Source organism: Mugil cephalus, chromosome 19, assembly GCF_022458985.1.
Source record: "Mugil cephalus isolate CIBA_MC_2020 chromosome 19, CIBA_Mcephalus_1.1, whole genome shotgun sequence".
Taxonomy (NCBI): domain Eukaryota; kingdom Metazoa; phylum Chordata; class Actinopteri; order Mugiliformes; family Mugilidae; genus Mugil; species Mugil cephalus.
The window spans coordinates 15,376,060-15,390,364 of NC_061788.1; the positions used below are offsets into that span (position 1 = coordinate 15,376,060).

The 14,305-nt window shown below is 44.3% G+C and overlaps 1 protein-coding gene across 5 annotated transcripts in view; it reads right to left on the bottom strand.

Annotated features, from left to right (window-relative positions):
• Window positions 1-215: 215 nt before the first annotated feature.
• LOC124996334 (A-kinase anchor protein 2) overlaps window positions 216-14,305 on the bottom strand; it is an 83,159-nt gene continuing 69,069 nt past the window's right edge. Inside the window, exons 10-18 of one of the 5 annotated variants that reach the window (XR_007110836.1) lie at window positions 10,676-10,894; window positions 9,975-10,337; window positions 8,275-8,373; window positions 8,087-8,188; window positions 6,489-7,938; window positions 5,955-6,133; window positions 5,300-5,338; window positions 2,744-3,637; window positions 216-2,639 (exon numbers count right to left, since the gene is read on the bottom strand). Coding sequence is in view for 3 of the 5 variants with exons in the window: in XM_047569206.1 (XP_047425162.1) it covers window positions 3,500-3,637; window positions 5,300-5,338; window positions 5,955-6,133; window positions 6,489-7,938; window positions 8,087-8,188; window positions 8,275-8,373; window positions 9,975-10,337; window positions 10,676-10,894 (2,589 nt within the window). In the remaining 2 variants the exon portion in view is untranslated. Of the gene's footprint in view, window positions 3,638-5,299; window positions 5,339-5,954; window positions 6,134-6,488; window positions 7,939-8,086; window positions 8,189-8,274; window positions 8,374-9,974; window positions 10,338-10,675; window positions 10,895-14,305 lie in introns of all 5 variants that reach the window. The other 4 variants (XR_007110837.1, XM_047569207.1, XM_047569206.1 and 1 more) reach the window with 4 other exon arrangements.

Consider the following 14,305-nt stretch of genomic DNA (forward strand, 5'->3'; position numbering starts at 1 on the left):
GAGTTTTTTTTTTCATGTCAATATGCAGTCTGTAAAATCCTCCTTCATGACTGTTGCTCCTCGAGCCTCAGGAAGGCGGCACTTCACCTGTACCATCATTTCGGAGGATGGATAAAAGCAACGTGCATCGCTGCAACACAACACAACTCAACAGAACAACAGACCACCACGTGAAAATGAAAACAAGTAGATGAAGCACTCAGGGACCACACAAGTAGTTTTTTTTTTTTTTTAATGAGAAAATATTCATAATATGTATAGTAGGTGTATAACTGTGAGCCTTACATGTGCTATAAAAGAACAAAGCCGAGTATGAGCATACAAGTGGTTAACATAGGAACAGAGGTTATACTGTGTAATAAGATATCGCGGCGTCGCACGCAGATGCTGAGAGTCCAACACCCGCTGAAGCCAGGCCACGAAAAAAACAAGCTACCAGCATTTTAAAATGATAAATAAAATCATCTCTGCACCATGAATTCAAACATCAAAAGCATAATAATAATAATAATATTAATAATAAGTCACACAATTCAAAAACTCCTGTGTGTGTGTGCACGATGTCTGTTAGCATTTCATGTGTTTAATGAGAATAGTTTAGGGGTGATTTGAAGCAGAAATGAGGACGGTGTTCGGTCACAGCGTGCAGTGAACTACTCCACAACTAAAGCTCACATAGCTCAGTGGATGCTGAGCAGGCGTTAGGCCACTGAGAAACTATCATCCATCTTAATCTTAATCCATTCATTCAGGAAAAATTAAAAAACAACAACAACAAAACAAAAGCTTGTGTCTAAACTGCATACTTTTCACAGGGGGGAAAATGCAACACACGAGTGTAACTAGTGCTTTCAAAGGCGAGCAGCTGGATTTAGGGTCCGGACTCGTGGAAGCGTTTCCTCGTCCCGGTTCTCGCGTTCCTAAGGCCAGCTGACTTCTAGATTATTAACACTACATCAATCTCACATCAGCATCAGCGACGCCGTACCGCCGTTGCTTTCCGCCGCACCGCAAAGACATCTCTTAAAAAGGGACGCTAGTCATTTAAATACTTTCTTCAACTCATATATTATTCAATTTGTATAAAAAGAAAAAGCGAGAGGATTCTCAGGAACAAATGTGTGTGTTTTCTATTTTTTTTATTTATTTTTTTTGTCGATGGAATTCACACGTAGCATAGAGGCATGAATCTCTCCCTCTGGTTTTTACTTTTGGTTTTATGGTGTTAGTGGCACTGTGTGAATCGCTGTCAGGATGCAGCCAAGTCAAATACTGTGAGTAACTCGTCCCAGCGACAAGAAATGTAACAGCGTTGTTTTGAATTGTTACTACACGCCCTGCAAGTTTCAGGCGTTTAGCTGAAGAGTTTATCACGTGTGTGGGCAAGTCTAGAGCTGTCGGCGCCAAAGGACACTTGGACGCTAGCATGATGCGGTGATCAAAACTGTGACCTTTGGTTTACTGGAAGGAATCTCTCAGAATAACGGCTACAATCGTTTTGCTGAAAAGCCGCGGTTAAAGTGGCTCTGAGAAACGTGTTTCTCCTTTCAGTCTCCTAGGCCCCCCTGGGGGTGAGTGTGATTGTGTTAACTGCTTTAACTTTAGCTTGAATCTTGCATCGTCACACTCACGGAGGCCTCTATTGCATTTTTTTCAGTAATTTGACAAAACAGAAAGTTCCAACACATTTAGTACAAAAACTGACAAGCCCGACTTACAGTATGTTACTGTTTCTACTACGATAGCTACCTGCCGTCGTTTCGCTGCTCATTGTGTGCTTGTGTCAGGTTAAGAAAGGAGTGTAAATTCATGCACACAAGCAGCGCTTCTTAAATCGTCTTCTGACTGATTTTCTCTTAATAACAACATTCTGGTTTGGTATAACAACTTTTTTTTTTGTCATATAAAAATCCTATTCAGTTTTTTTTTTCCATCAAACTTTATCCTCAGCTAGCAAGGTATAGCAGATACACGGCAAATGCTCATACATCAAATACACAGTCCTACCTCAGTATAATACACAAAACGACTGCTTACATCAGAAAAGCACAGCTCGACAAAGCCACAAAGCCAACAAAGGTAAAATAAGTGATTTGTTTTTAGAATATAAAACCCCTGACCCAGCCCTTTAATCAACACACACACGTCCACCGAAATGGTGCAAACATGACCAGCAGTTAGTTTCCCTCTTCCCCAAAAGTTTCCTCCAGTTTGCACGATAGTGATTATAGACAAACGTCCTATCTAATATTGTTGTGTGTTTTCTCTACGGTCTACTGAAACAGTAGTAATACGTGACAGGAGAGGCTAAAATACATCATTCATACTGTGCGCCAACAATCACTGACGGTCTAAGGCAGAGTTAGCTAGTGTCGCGGGTTAGGGTTAACTCTAACCCTAAGGCCCTAGGGTCAACTCTAACCCTAAGGCCCTAAGGTTAACTCTAACCCTAAGGCCTTAGGGTCAACTCTAACCCTAAGGCCCTAGGGTTAACTCTAATCCTAAGGACCAAGGGTTAACTCTAACCCTAAGGACCTAAGGTTAACTCTAATCCTAAGGCTCTAGGGTTAACTCTAACCCGAAGGACCTAGGGTTAACTCTAACCCTAAGGACCAAGGGTTAACTCTAACCCTAAGGACCTTGGGTTAACTCTAACCCTAAGGACCTAAGGTTAACTCTAATCCTAAGGCTCTAGGGTTAACTCTAACCCTAAGGACCTAAGGTTAACTCTAATCCTAAGGACCTTGGGTTAACTCTAACCCTCACTAGCGTTTAGCGATGCTGACAGTCGCGTCGGCACTTAAGATTTAATACAGATGCTGGAAAGGAATGGAAAAGCCCACGTGTCACACTTGTGTTATATCTGCTCTGTGGCACTGCAGGCTGCAGAAGACAAAACATTACAGGTCCTGAACGGGATGCTTGTTGGTGAAGCCACCTGCATCGTCATCAAACGCAAGAAAAGCAGATGTGTATCTTATCTTAACGTGTGCTTTGGCCGTCATTCCTATAACCACTCTGCACACACCGTTTTTTTTTGTTGTGTGTGTCTCTCTGTTGGTAATTAAAACTTTCCTACGCATTTTTGTCTCAGGCGTCCTTTCAAAATAAATTCTTTAGTCCATATTTCAATAATAAAACCGCAGATAGGTGAAAAATCCTATGAATATTGAAGTCATTCAGCGTCTATCAGCTAGTAAAATCATTCCATCCCATGTCAACATCTGAACTTTGCTCTCAACCCACCGGAAAAACCTTTCAAAGTGTCTCCTGCATCACTGACTCCTTTGTCTCCAAACTCAACTCAATGCTTCAGATATCTCCTGCAACCAGTCACTGAACATACTCTTACTCCTTCTACCCGACCCCGGTGGGGTCATGTGATTATCAGGATACCATTAGTAAAATAAATACTGTTTTTTTTTTCTTTTTCTCGCTGTTCTCTCTCCTCCTCTTCCTTCACTTCATCTTCCTTTTAACTGTCTCTGAGAGGAGCAGCTTACTCCTCCTCTTCTTCCTCCTCCTCCTCCTCCTCTTCTTCTTCTTCTTCCTCTCCGTCCTCGTTGGCATATATACCGGCTTCCCACTTCAGAGCCATGTCGCTTTTTCTCCTGGTGACACGAGTTGCTTCCAGAACCTGAGGGACGCAAAGCAACCAATCAGATTCAAGCCCAGTCAGAGAGGCGCGATACTTAATAACACACAAAAAACAAACCATAGTGACCTTATAAAGGCATGCAGTGCACGTCAGACACTGAGGGAGCGCTTGGTCAAACCGTCCCGATTTAAACTTTCACCACTGATAACTACAACTTACACTTGTCCACATAAAGTGGAAAAAATAAAGCGCACCTGCAGTATTTGACAAATAACAACAAAAGTTAATTTACTCCATTTCAGGGACAGTTTCATGCTTGAGCACCATATTTAAAGTTTCCAATCGTCCTTCCTCTCTGACATTTGTACTCACGCGCACACACACACACACACACACACACACACACACACACACACACAAAAGCAAATGAACACATGTTCACACTGAGGAAGGAAACCAGGGTCGATGAAGTGGATTATGGGTAGAAGTGCGCTCTTGGTCTGAAGCTGGTAATGATGATAGAAAGTGGTAGGCATACAATTATTTATGAATTCAGGCATGTAGTTTCAAGTAGATGATTCAGGTTCCCTGCCGTAATTATGGCGACCCACACATCCACCACATACATATAAAAACTCTAATACCACACTCTTATACTTATACTTAAAAATTTTCACTTCAGGTTCCACAACCCTTGACATTTTACACATTTCTGAATGATATCTGTAGAAATATTTGATAGTTCTGAGTTCACTTAAGTCAAATATCGATATCTGGAGTTAATTGTCTAAATATGTGTACCTTTATAACTGTGTAATTCTTTCTATATTCTATGGAGTGTCCTAATGAATAATGCATTTGCTAGAAATACGCTTTTAAAAGGGTCACTGTATGTATTTGGTACACGGAGAGCAAATGCACATGGACGGGTCAAAGGTCACACCAAATGCATGGACGAGCACATGCAGCACCACAGAACAGAGCAAGGCAGTGAGGCCGTCAGCAGACCTGGGATCAGACACAGAAGGGTTTGAGGCTTCCTTCCTAGAAATACAGTCTACGGTTTTAGACGCAAACATGATACATTCCTGTCTATTTTCTCTGGAAGACTGGGTGGAGTGACAGATTCATCTACTATGTGAAAATTAAAAGAAAATAAAAAGTTATTTCAGGTAGAAATTGTCTGTAAATGGAAACTTTTTGTCTCAACATAACCCTCATGAAATTAGTCTTTCAGAGAGATGTGATGCTCATTAACAAAACTGTTGAAAAATTGTAAAATGACTGCAAGTTTTTTTTATTTTTATTTTAATTAATAAATATTCAGAAAGGGCAGATAACTGATCCTGAATTCATTTTGAATCTTGTGCCATTATTTTGAAGGCATCCTCCCTTTTCATTTAGAAACAAATGAAAATGAAAATCGTAACACAACAATGACTGAGCCTACGGCTAACTGATGAAGTATTTAAATGTTTGCATTATTACGCATATACGTATAAAAATGATGTTGTCTACTTGTAGAACGTAGGGTTTGTCTCAGTCTACAAAACCACAACCCAATGCAAATCTTTGTGTTGCTCAGAAACAGTCCAGGAACGTAAACAGGAATGTAGGGCTTTTTGTCCCTGGTAGAGTCTGACCCAGGTCTGTCAGTAGCGGCCGTTTACAGAGTGAACAGGTTTGGGGTGCAACAGGTACCTCAGTGGTTACCTCGTTAGCCAGCAACAAACGGGCATACTGACCGACCAGTAGGAGAGAAGCAACAGTACAAAAAGTCAACACATGAGGTGTCATCATGGATGAACAATAACAAGATGAATGCAATGTCACAATGTTTTACAGTACACAATCTATTAGTGGTGATAATATTGTCTCCACTTGTCTCCTTTTTGTTGTGTATGTTTCTTTTGTATGAATTGATATGTGAAACTTTCAGTGAGTTTTGCCAACCAAGACCTAAACATCATTTTAGGAAACGTTTAATATTCAGCAACGAAAAAAGAGACAAAGGATGAAGTCAGGACAGAAACTCCCGTCATCTGTGCTTTACTTTCAGTTTCACGTCCTGCTTCAGACGGGGAATTCCCCCGTTGGTGCTCTACAGTATTTGCTCATACCAACTGCGCATGGATGGCAGCATTCAACCACAATGACTTCGCTTAACCAACCAGAAGAGCCTGTGACAACCTTCAAGTTTGTTACACTTTCTCTTACTGACACGACAAACATCCGTGGATTTTTTAACAACCCACAAGTCAGATGTGTCTAATTTATAAAAGGTTTACACCCAGTTCTGTTTTGTGTTTGTACGGTGAAGAAGAATGTCTCATCTTCCCTGGGTTGTTATACTTACACTGTTGTCCTCAACCTTCTCCCTCCTCTTCACCTTGTGTGTTTCATAGTCTTCCATAAGCGTCTGCATGAAGTTCTTGGGCCGAGACCCTCCGGAGTCCTCGCTGCCGGCGTCAGACAGGGCTCCTTCTGACGGCGAGGGCGAGACGGGCGGGGCAGGGCGAATTTTCTCGATCTTTCCTGCAAACCGCAAAAAAACAACACTTTTCATTTTTTACTTTCAGCGCCCTCGGGATCGCTGTCATACCGATCTATAGCTGGTGTTAATAGATATTCAAAAATAGATCCAGAAAACCTGTGCCTGTCCTGCAATGACAAATTAAAGTGTTAACAATGTGATACACTATTAGGATCTCATGCTTGGGGTTTGTTTGTGTGACACGTTTAAAAGTGTTTTTCTAGCTGTCTGTCTGTTCTCACACAGGATTTTCTGTTGTTGGGTTAATTTTTCAGTCTTTCAACTAAAAAACAAACTTCCTGGTAGTCAGAAATAGCAGCAGAAAGGCATGTAGTTATCTCCAGTGCATGAACTAACCTGGTGCTGTGCGTGCAGTCAGTGTGAGTCTAGTTGGCAGGCTGTTGCTCTTCATCTTATCTGCTGGGGAGATGGTGGTTTGGCGCATCCCTGTCCTCACGTGTCCGTGGCCGCCGCTGGAGGTGCCGCTGGGCCGGACAACGATGGCGGGCTGCGCCTCCCTCTGCTTCTTCAGCTCCTCTTCTCTCTGCTGAGCCGCTCGGATCTCCTCCTCGATCATGGACAACGTTCGCTGCTTCTTGGAGCGCAGTCGGAACGGGCCGCTGGCCGCCTCCACCTCGGGGCCCCGCGCCGCCGCCGCCGTGCTGCGCAGCTCGGCCGCCTCTGAGTATTTGCTGAAGTAGCTGAACTCCGGCTTCTCTGGGCTCGGAGGAGAAGGGGGGCGGTAGACCGGCGTCGGCCTGGGGACGGGAGCTGCTGAGGCCGGAGCCGGAGCCGGTGCTGGAGCCGGTGCTGAGGAAGCCAGCGCCCTGGTGTAAGAAGACTGGATTTTGATCCTGGGGCCTCCATTTTTGGGTCTCTGGGATGGAGAGATGGGCTGAGAGGGCGGAGGAGAAGGCGTCTGGAGCTGTGGCCGTTGCGTTGGACTGGAGGACTGCTGGGTCTGTGGTGATTCCGATGGCTTCTCTTGGTAAACGTCTTTAACCGCTGGCTGCCTGTCTGGCTGTGGAGACGGGTTGGATGGCGCGGGACTAGAGGACACAGGTGAATGGAAAATGGGAGCTCCGGTAGAAGACGCAGGTGAGGAAGAAACTGGCACTGGACTACTGGTGGAGACGGAGGACGGGGAGACAGGGGCGCTCAGCTGTGAAGAATTTAAGTCAGAGGACTGCCAGTCCCCTCCATTCTGGGAAGCCAGAGCGTTTTGGATGGCGTTATGGACGAGCACCCCTGCGTGGAACTCCAGCTCGTCTTCTGATGGACTGCCGTTGGTCTGCCCGTTGACCGGAGTGGTGGGCTGCGGGGTGGGCGGTGACACCGGGGTGAGAGGCAGTGGGGTGGGGGGTAGCGAAGCCCCGCTGTCAGAAACATTATCCAAGCTAAACACAGTAGTGTCCTGAGAGCGGACAGATAACTCGTCCAATCCTGAGTCGGACTCCTCTGGGTGAAAACCCGGATGGAAGTGGCCCTTGGCTTCCTCCTCCTCACGCAGGATTGTCATGACGGCTCGCGCACAAGTAAATTCTCCAGAAATTCCTTCGTCGGACCAGGTCACGTGCGACTCTCCGGTTTCTGCAACAACGTCACCGCTCCCCTGGCTGCCCCTGCCTATGGATCTAGAGAAGGGTTTTGCGGAGTATATCTGAGGAGCTATGTCCTTCTTCGTGGGCTGCCCTTGTAGAAACTGCTTCCGGGCAGATGAGAAATCGATCTGCTCCTCCACAATGTCCTCTTTCCTGGGTAGCTCTGATTCAAATGTTACCACTGTGGGAGGACCTGACACCTGTGGCTGCAAATAGAAATGAGAAGACATAATATAAAGTTAGAAAAAGACAAATGAAAGGAGAACGACAGAGTGCAACAGTACAATTCTGAACTATTTAAAGAGCATCATCCAAACTCATCCACAGTTTTTGTGAATGGCTCTATGTTGTTACCTGTGTGTAGGTATAAGTATGACTCTGTTTCTGCTGTTTCCTCTCCTGGTACTTCTTGAGAGACTCAAGCTGATCTGCGTCCAGCTGTTCTTCCAGAGGTACCTTGGATGAACAAAATAACCACTCAGTTAACGCGTCAGGGAGTCAACAGAGTTCAGACTGAAAACAAAGACTGAAGGGGAGTCTACCTCCTGAGGAGGGTTCCACCAGCGCTGAGCAATCCCAGGGTTTTTCTTCACCGCCTGGTCTCTGATCAGCTCCTGACGCTCACGCTCCAACTCATGAACCTGCCAGGAAAATAACACGGACACATACAGTCAAAGAGCTTTCCCGACACTACTGACGGCATCTGATTTTCATTAAATGCATTTACATTTATAAGAAGGAGGGAAGTTTTTGCTATTTCACTCTGTCACTAACTTTAAGCAGCTTGTTTGAGGCCTGCGCCGCGATGACAGAAAAGATTATAAGACTGAAGAAGTAACAAATAAAAGCCTCCCCTAGCCTTTAGCAAGTCTCAAAGAGGAAGATTTGTTGTGGATTTATTTTAAATTACTACAATTTGCAGTGATGCACTGTTTCCTAATCTCTGTGGAAAAGGTGACCACAGCTGTCCTTGTGGGTTTTGCTGTTACATATGTGCTTGTCATTCTCAGGGTTACCACACACTTTCAATTTCAAAAGTTCCTCTTCTCATGTGTTTTGTGCTTTGATCCACTGTTTTTGTGCTACTTGCATTACTAATGGTGACAGCTCATAATGCCTAAAACTTGCAGATACTGACCAGTTTCCATTTACATATTTTGTGTGGTGATGCTGAGGTTTGACTCTGAAAACCTTTTCCATTATAATTCATTTATTTATACACTACTCATAAAAAAAAAGGAACACTTTGAAAACACATCAGAAGTCAATGGGGAAATGAAAGGATGCCACATTTTTTAATGGAAATGAAGTGAAATCAACCTACAGAAGGAGTTCACTCATTTCATTGTAGCAGCTCAAAGTGGTACTCAGTAGCTTGTGTGGCTGACAAAGTCGGGGCATGCTCCTAATGAGACGATGGATGGATGGAGATCTCCTCCCCATCTGGACCAGGGCATCAATGTTCATTTGGATTTAGGAGAGCGTGGGGGCCAGTCAGTGGTATCAAGTTCCTCCTTCATTCACGAACTGCTTGCATGATCTAATCACGTGAGGTTGGGCACTATTGCGCACCAGGACAAACCAAGCACCCACGGCACCAGCCTAGGGTCTAAGGATTTCATACTGATACCTAATGGTAGGGTACCGTCTTTCCTTTCATGGATATACCCCTCAGACCATTAGTGACCCACCACTAAAAAGGTCAATCTGAATGAGGTAACAGGCAGCATAAAGTTCTCCATTTTTTCCCCAGACCTTTTCACGGGGTCTGCTAGAGGACCTGGGGCCCACAGGTCACCCTCATGAGGTCTGTTTCTGATTGTTTGGTGAGAGACATTCAGGGCTCTGGCAGCGCTCATCCTGCTGATGGGTTGAGGACGTACTACAGCCATGTACAAAAGCAAATATCAGTGACCTCCACCTGTTAAACTATTACTATTTTGGGGTCCGTCTTATTGCTGACCCCTTGTGCACAACCCCCTCTGCTACATAACTGATTTATTGACTGAGTTATTCGTTGTCTTTTTATCTTAGATTCTGCTGTTCTGTGCTGTCTTGTGCTGTATTAGATCTTACACAAAAAACTAAGCATATAGGAGTTATTATTATGATTATTAATGTTATTATTATGACTGTCTGATTTTGTAGGTACTAAACGGAGTAAAGAGCTCCTATCCTTACTTTTTGCACTTGATTCTTAAATGTATCTGTTACAGCCTATGCATTATCTAACACCTCTTACCTCCTCTGTGGGCCGTCTCCTCGTCACCCTGACTTGCTGCTCCTCTCCAGGGGTGAACAGCTTCGCTGGCCGCCTCTCTTCCTGAAACGCCCGCAGCTCAAACTTGGCCTTGCTGAACCCCGACTCGTCCTTGTGCACGAGCCCGTTGGTCTTCACAGGAGACCCCTCCTGGTGGAGGAACGTGGTTTGTTTTTGTCCCTCGACAATGATGGACTGGTGATTGACAGGGGAGGAGGCGGACACGCAGACGGAAGGAGACGATCCGTCAACGCTGATTGGTTTGCTGCGCTCTGACGGAGAGGCGTTGCCGTTGGTGGGTGTGTCCGAGGCTGCGTCTAGCACCTGGTCCAGGTAGCAGATCTCCTGGAAATACAGTGGGTCATGAAATTGCTGATAGATGCCTTTTTCATTGAATTCACTGACCGGTATTGATAATATTTCGTCAAATTTTTACAGAGACCTTGTCAGTTTCACCCATTTTATGAAACCTTCATATTAACTCAACACTGAGATAATCTGGAATTATGTTCTCAGAGCGTATGTGTGTATGAATTTGCACAATTCTTATTATAGCAATAACTGAATGCTGCGAGCTTGCAATTTAATGGATAATTGCCAAAGTTTTGGTTGTGTTACTTGCCTAATTCCAGAAATTAAAAGAACAAACTTGAACTTGAGTCTTGTTCCAAGAAGCTGCGTACCTGCACCACCTCACTGTCAGGACTCCCTTTCGCACCAACTGCGCTGTGGGCTCGGTTACTGGGGCTGCTCAGGCAGCCATGTTGGATCTGCTGGCTCTCCAGCTCCATGGTTGCAGGCCTGTCAGTGATCACGCTGACCGATTCCTGGAAACTGACGCTCTTCAGGGCTCGCTCTCTTGGTGCTGTGTCACTGACATCCTCGGCTGCCTGCCACGATTTCTGTTTCGACAAACAGACAATTTGTTTTTCAGAGATTCTGCAGCTGCCTGATGGTCAGCTTAATAACAACAACGTAGGCTCAAAGCGAGGACATAAAGACTTTAAAATAAACTGCCTCTCTTTATGTGAACTCACACACACACATGTCACACTTTAATGTGCCTCTCTGCATTGCAGCAGTAGAGCATGCACTGTGTTCTTATCCCTTCCCACCACTAGGGGGAGCCCGAAACCATGCTGCTAGTTATGACAGACTTCAACAAACATTCACAGTATTCAAAAACATTTTTTTTTTGGACTAAAAGGGAGTCTAATGGCCCACATGGCCTCCATAATTACATATTTCAATATGATCCATTTTTTGCGTTCATCTGATTTAGTGCGTTTTTCATTTTCTGTCTACTGGTTTCTTGTTGAAACAAATTGTACAACTACTCGAAAATATGGTAATAATAGTAATAATACATGTGGCCTTAGCTCATAGTGCGTGGAATCCTTTTATCTCATCTCATCTTCCTTTTATCCAGTGATATAATCATAATACTGATGAACGGAAGCTATTGATATCAATTAATGTACATCACAGTTTTTTTAATACGTTTTGTGAACATACTGGCTTTAAGCCCCATTTCACTGATCAGTACAAGAGGGAGGTTACTCTGGAAAACAAGTTCCCAAACATTTGGCATGCAGGGATCAGACCTGTGACCTTCTGTTTTAGTGAATTACCCATCCAACACATTCCAGACACATTCCAGACACACTGTTAGCTTAACGTCAACAGCTACAATTACACCCATGTGTCTTTATTGGGCTTCCTCTGTTCTCTCTATACTATACTGCCTTCCCTTTTTACTGCCTTGTACACATTACGCCTCTACCTTAAAGGATGTTTTAGCTTCCATAAGGAAGTTGTTGACCCCTGAAGTTTTTTTTTTTAACCCCATTCTACACCTAAAGCCTCCGATCAGACTGCCATTATATAAAGCTCATGGACATTTCTACTGATAAATGTTTTTCTAAAGTACTCCTCCTTGTTTTTTCTCCCTCTTGACTTCTCGGCCCTCCTCTCTTCCTCTCGACAGCACTTTTCCTTCCTATCTTGCATCCTCTCTGGTCAGTGAAGTCACATGGATGGATTTTAACAGCGTGGCTCTGTTAGAAAAGCCTCCTCTTGTCTCCCTCATGATGGAGCAACAATGTCCTCTACACTCCCCTCTTCGTTTGACGTATCTCATTTTCATAGCCCTCTCCTCCTCCATCCTCAGAGAAAAAAAAAAAAACATTCTCTGAAGGCATTTTGGTGACCCAAGCGGCTCAGTCACATGCATGTTCTTGACTTTACTTTGTCTCGTTAAGAAAATGTGACGCATACCAGAGTAAACACATTGTCTTAAAGGAATAATTTAGGTTGACTGATGGATACATCTACTCTGATTTGGTAAGTAAGTATAACACAAGTCATAACTTTTAGGGTAATGAACTTTTTATCAGTACAAATCAGGAACGTTGACTTGATTAAGGCACTACATTAAACGTTTGATTAATCCTGCAGGAGATATCTGTTGCCTGCATCTGTGTGTTTTTTAAAATCCATTCAAGATTTTGAGAGACTCACGTAAAACGAAGAGACGAGATCACTAAAGTCATTTATGTCTACACAAATGTCAAACCAGACCAAAGCAGCGGACCGTCAGATGGACCAGCAGCACCATCCCCGAATCCATTAGCACAGCTGATAAAAACGCCATCACACCGTCGACCGCAAGCCACACGTCACCTTTTTAAATCCGGCACAGAGAATTGTCTAACCGCACTGTGATTGACGTCGCAGACTAATATCGCAGACGTGTTCTAACTGCCGTATTCATTTCTCCTCTCCCCTCCATCTCCAGTTTCGTTGTTTTCTTCTCACCCCCCCCCCCACGCTCTCTCCATCAACAAGTCGAATGATTTTTCACCCGGTTAATTACATCAGTGACCATTCGGGGGCCAGACGTCCACCCTATTCACACACACTCGCCCAGAGGAGGTCTTCTGCTACTGCTTATTTAACCCGCCGTGTATTCTGTGTGAGCGTGTGCACACGCAAGAATGTGCGCGTGGGAGTGTGTGTCCAGCAGGCAGGTCAGTACAGAGGGGGAGGATATCCTGTTACTGCCTCAGGAAAACAGTACTACAGTACAGGAATGTCTCATATGCAATGCAATTCCTCCGGCGCCCGAAAAGAAGCGTGTGTGTATGTGATGGGGGCCGTGCAGCGGCGCATGCGTAAGTGTGCTCTTTCAAGTGTGCGTACTTCTACGGCAGGTGTGTGTTCCCGCGTGTGTTTCTGTCGCTCTTTGAGGTGAGCTGACATTCCAGGCATAGCTAGCTGTCCTCGAGGCTTGGACTTTAATACTTGTGATGAAGGATATTGTACACCCCGCTTTGACTGTGTGTGTGCGTGCATAAGAAAGTGAATGCGTGTAAGGGTGAAAAAGGAACCGCTGTGAGAAAATGGGATCGTGGTGTGTTTGAAAATGTGAGAACATCAGAGCCGTGTTTTAGGCCTTTGAGCACCACTTTCTCGAAGTATGTAAATATGGACGAATGTCTATGTTATAATACAACCACCACCGTGACGTCAAAACTCTGTTGAGAGTTTTTTCCCAAAAAAGGAGAGAAAGTTGAGGGACAGTGAAGACATCATAAGGATTCCTTCTAATTTAGTCTCGTTGGGATTAGGATCGTTTAGAATAAATATAAAGAGTCAGATCCATTTTAGAGCTGGTTTTATGTAAATTCAAAGCTAATAAATTCCCCCACTTTCACCCAGGTGTCTCAATAATGTGATAAGTATCATAAGGAATGTGAATTCCTAAAGCGTGAAGTAATATTATCAGGAGTTGATCCGAGTCAGTGGTACAATTTTATTTTTCCAAATCATTCGATCTATCACATCTGGAAATGCTTAAGCTCTGACTGTGATGCACAAGAATTGCAAACACACTCGCGTAAACACCACGTCAGGACGCACACACTCAGCTGCACGCTGTAGACACTGAGGGGGTTTGAACGCTGCCAGAACGAGGATACACCCCAACACATCCTGACTGGAAAGACAGGCGCAATTTCTGCGTCTCACAGGGGCCGTCTTTCGGTTTCTCTTTAACTGCCACAAAGAATTATTGTCCTTGGGATTAATATCACACCCTCTCTTAGAGCAAATACTTCAGGCTAAACACATGGCAAACACAAAATGAAAAGTATGATAGTATAGTAAACACACACACACATAAACTAAGCTCCTGCATAGCCCAGTGCAGTGAGTGTTCCCGGCTCCATTTCCTGGTTAAATATGATCCTGTATAGAAACTAGAGCTGGCTGCAGGTTTAACCTGGTGTTCTTATATCCAAACAGCCTGCTTT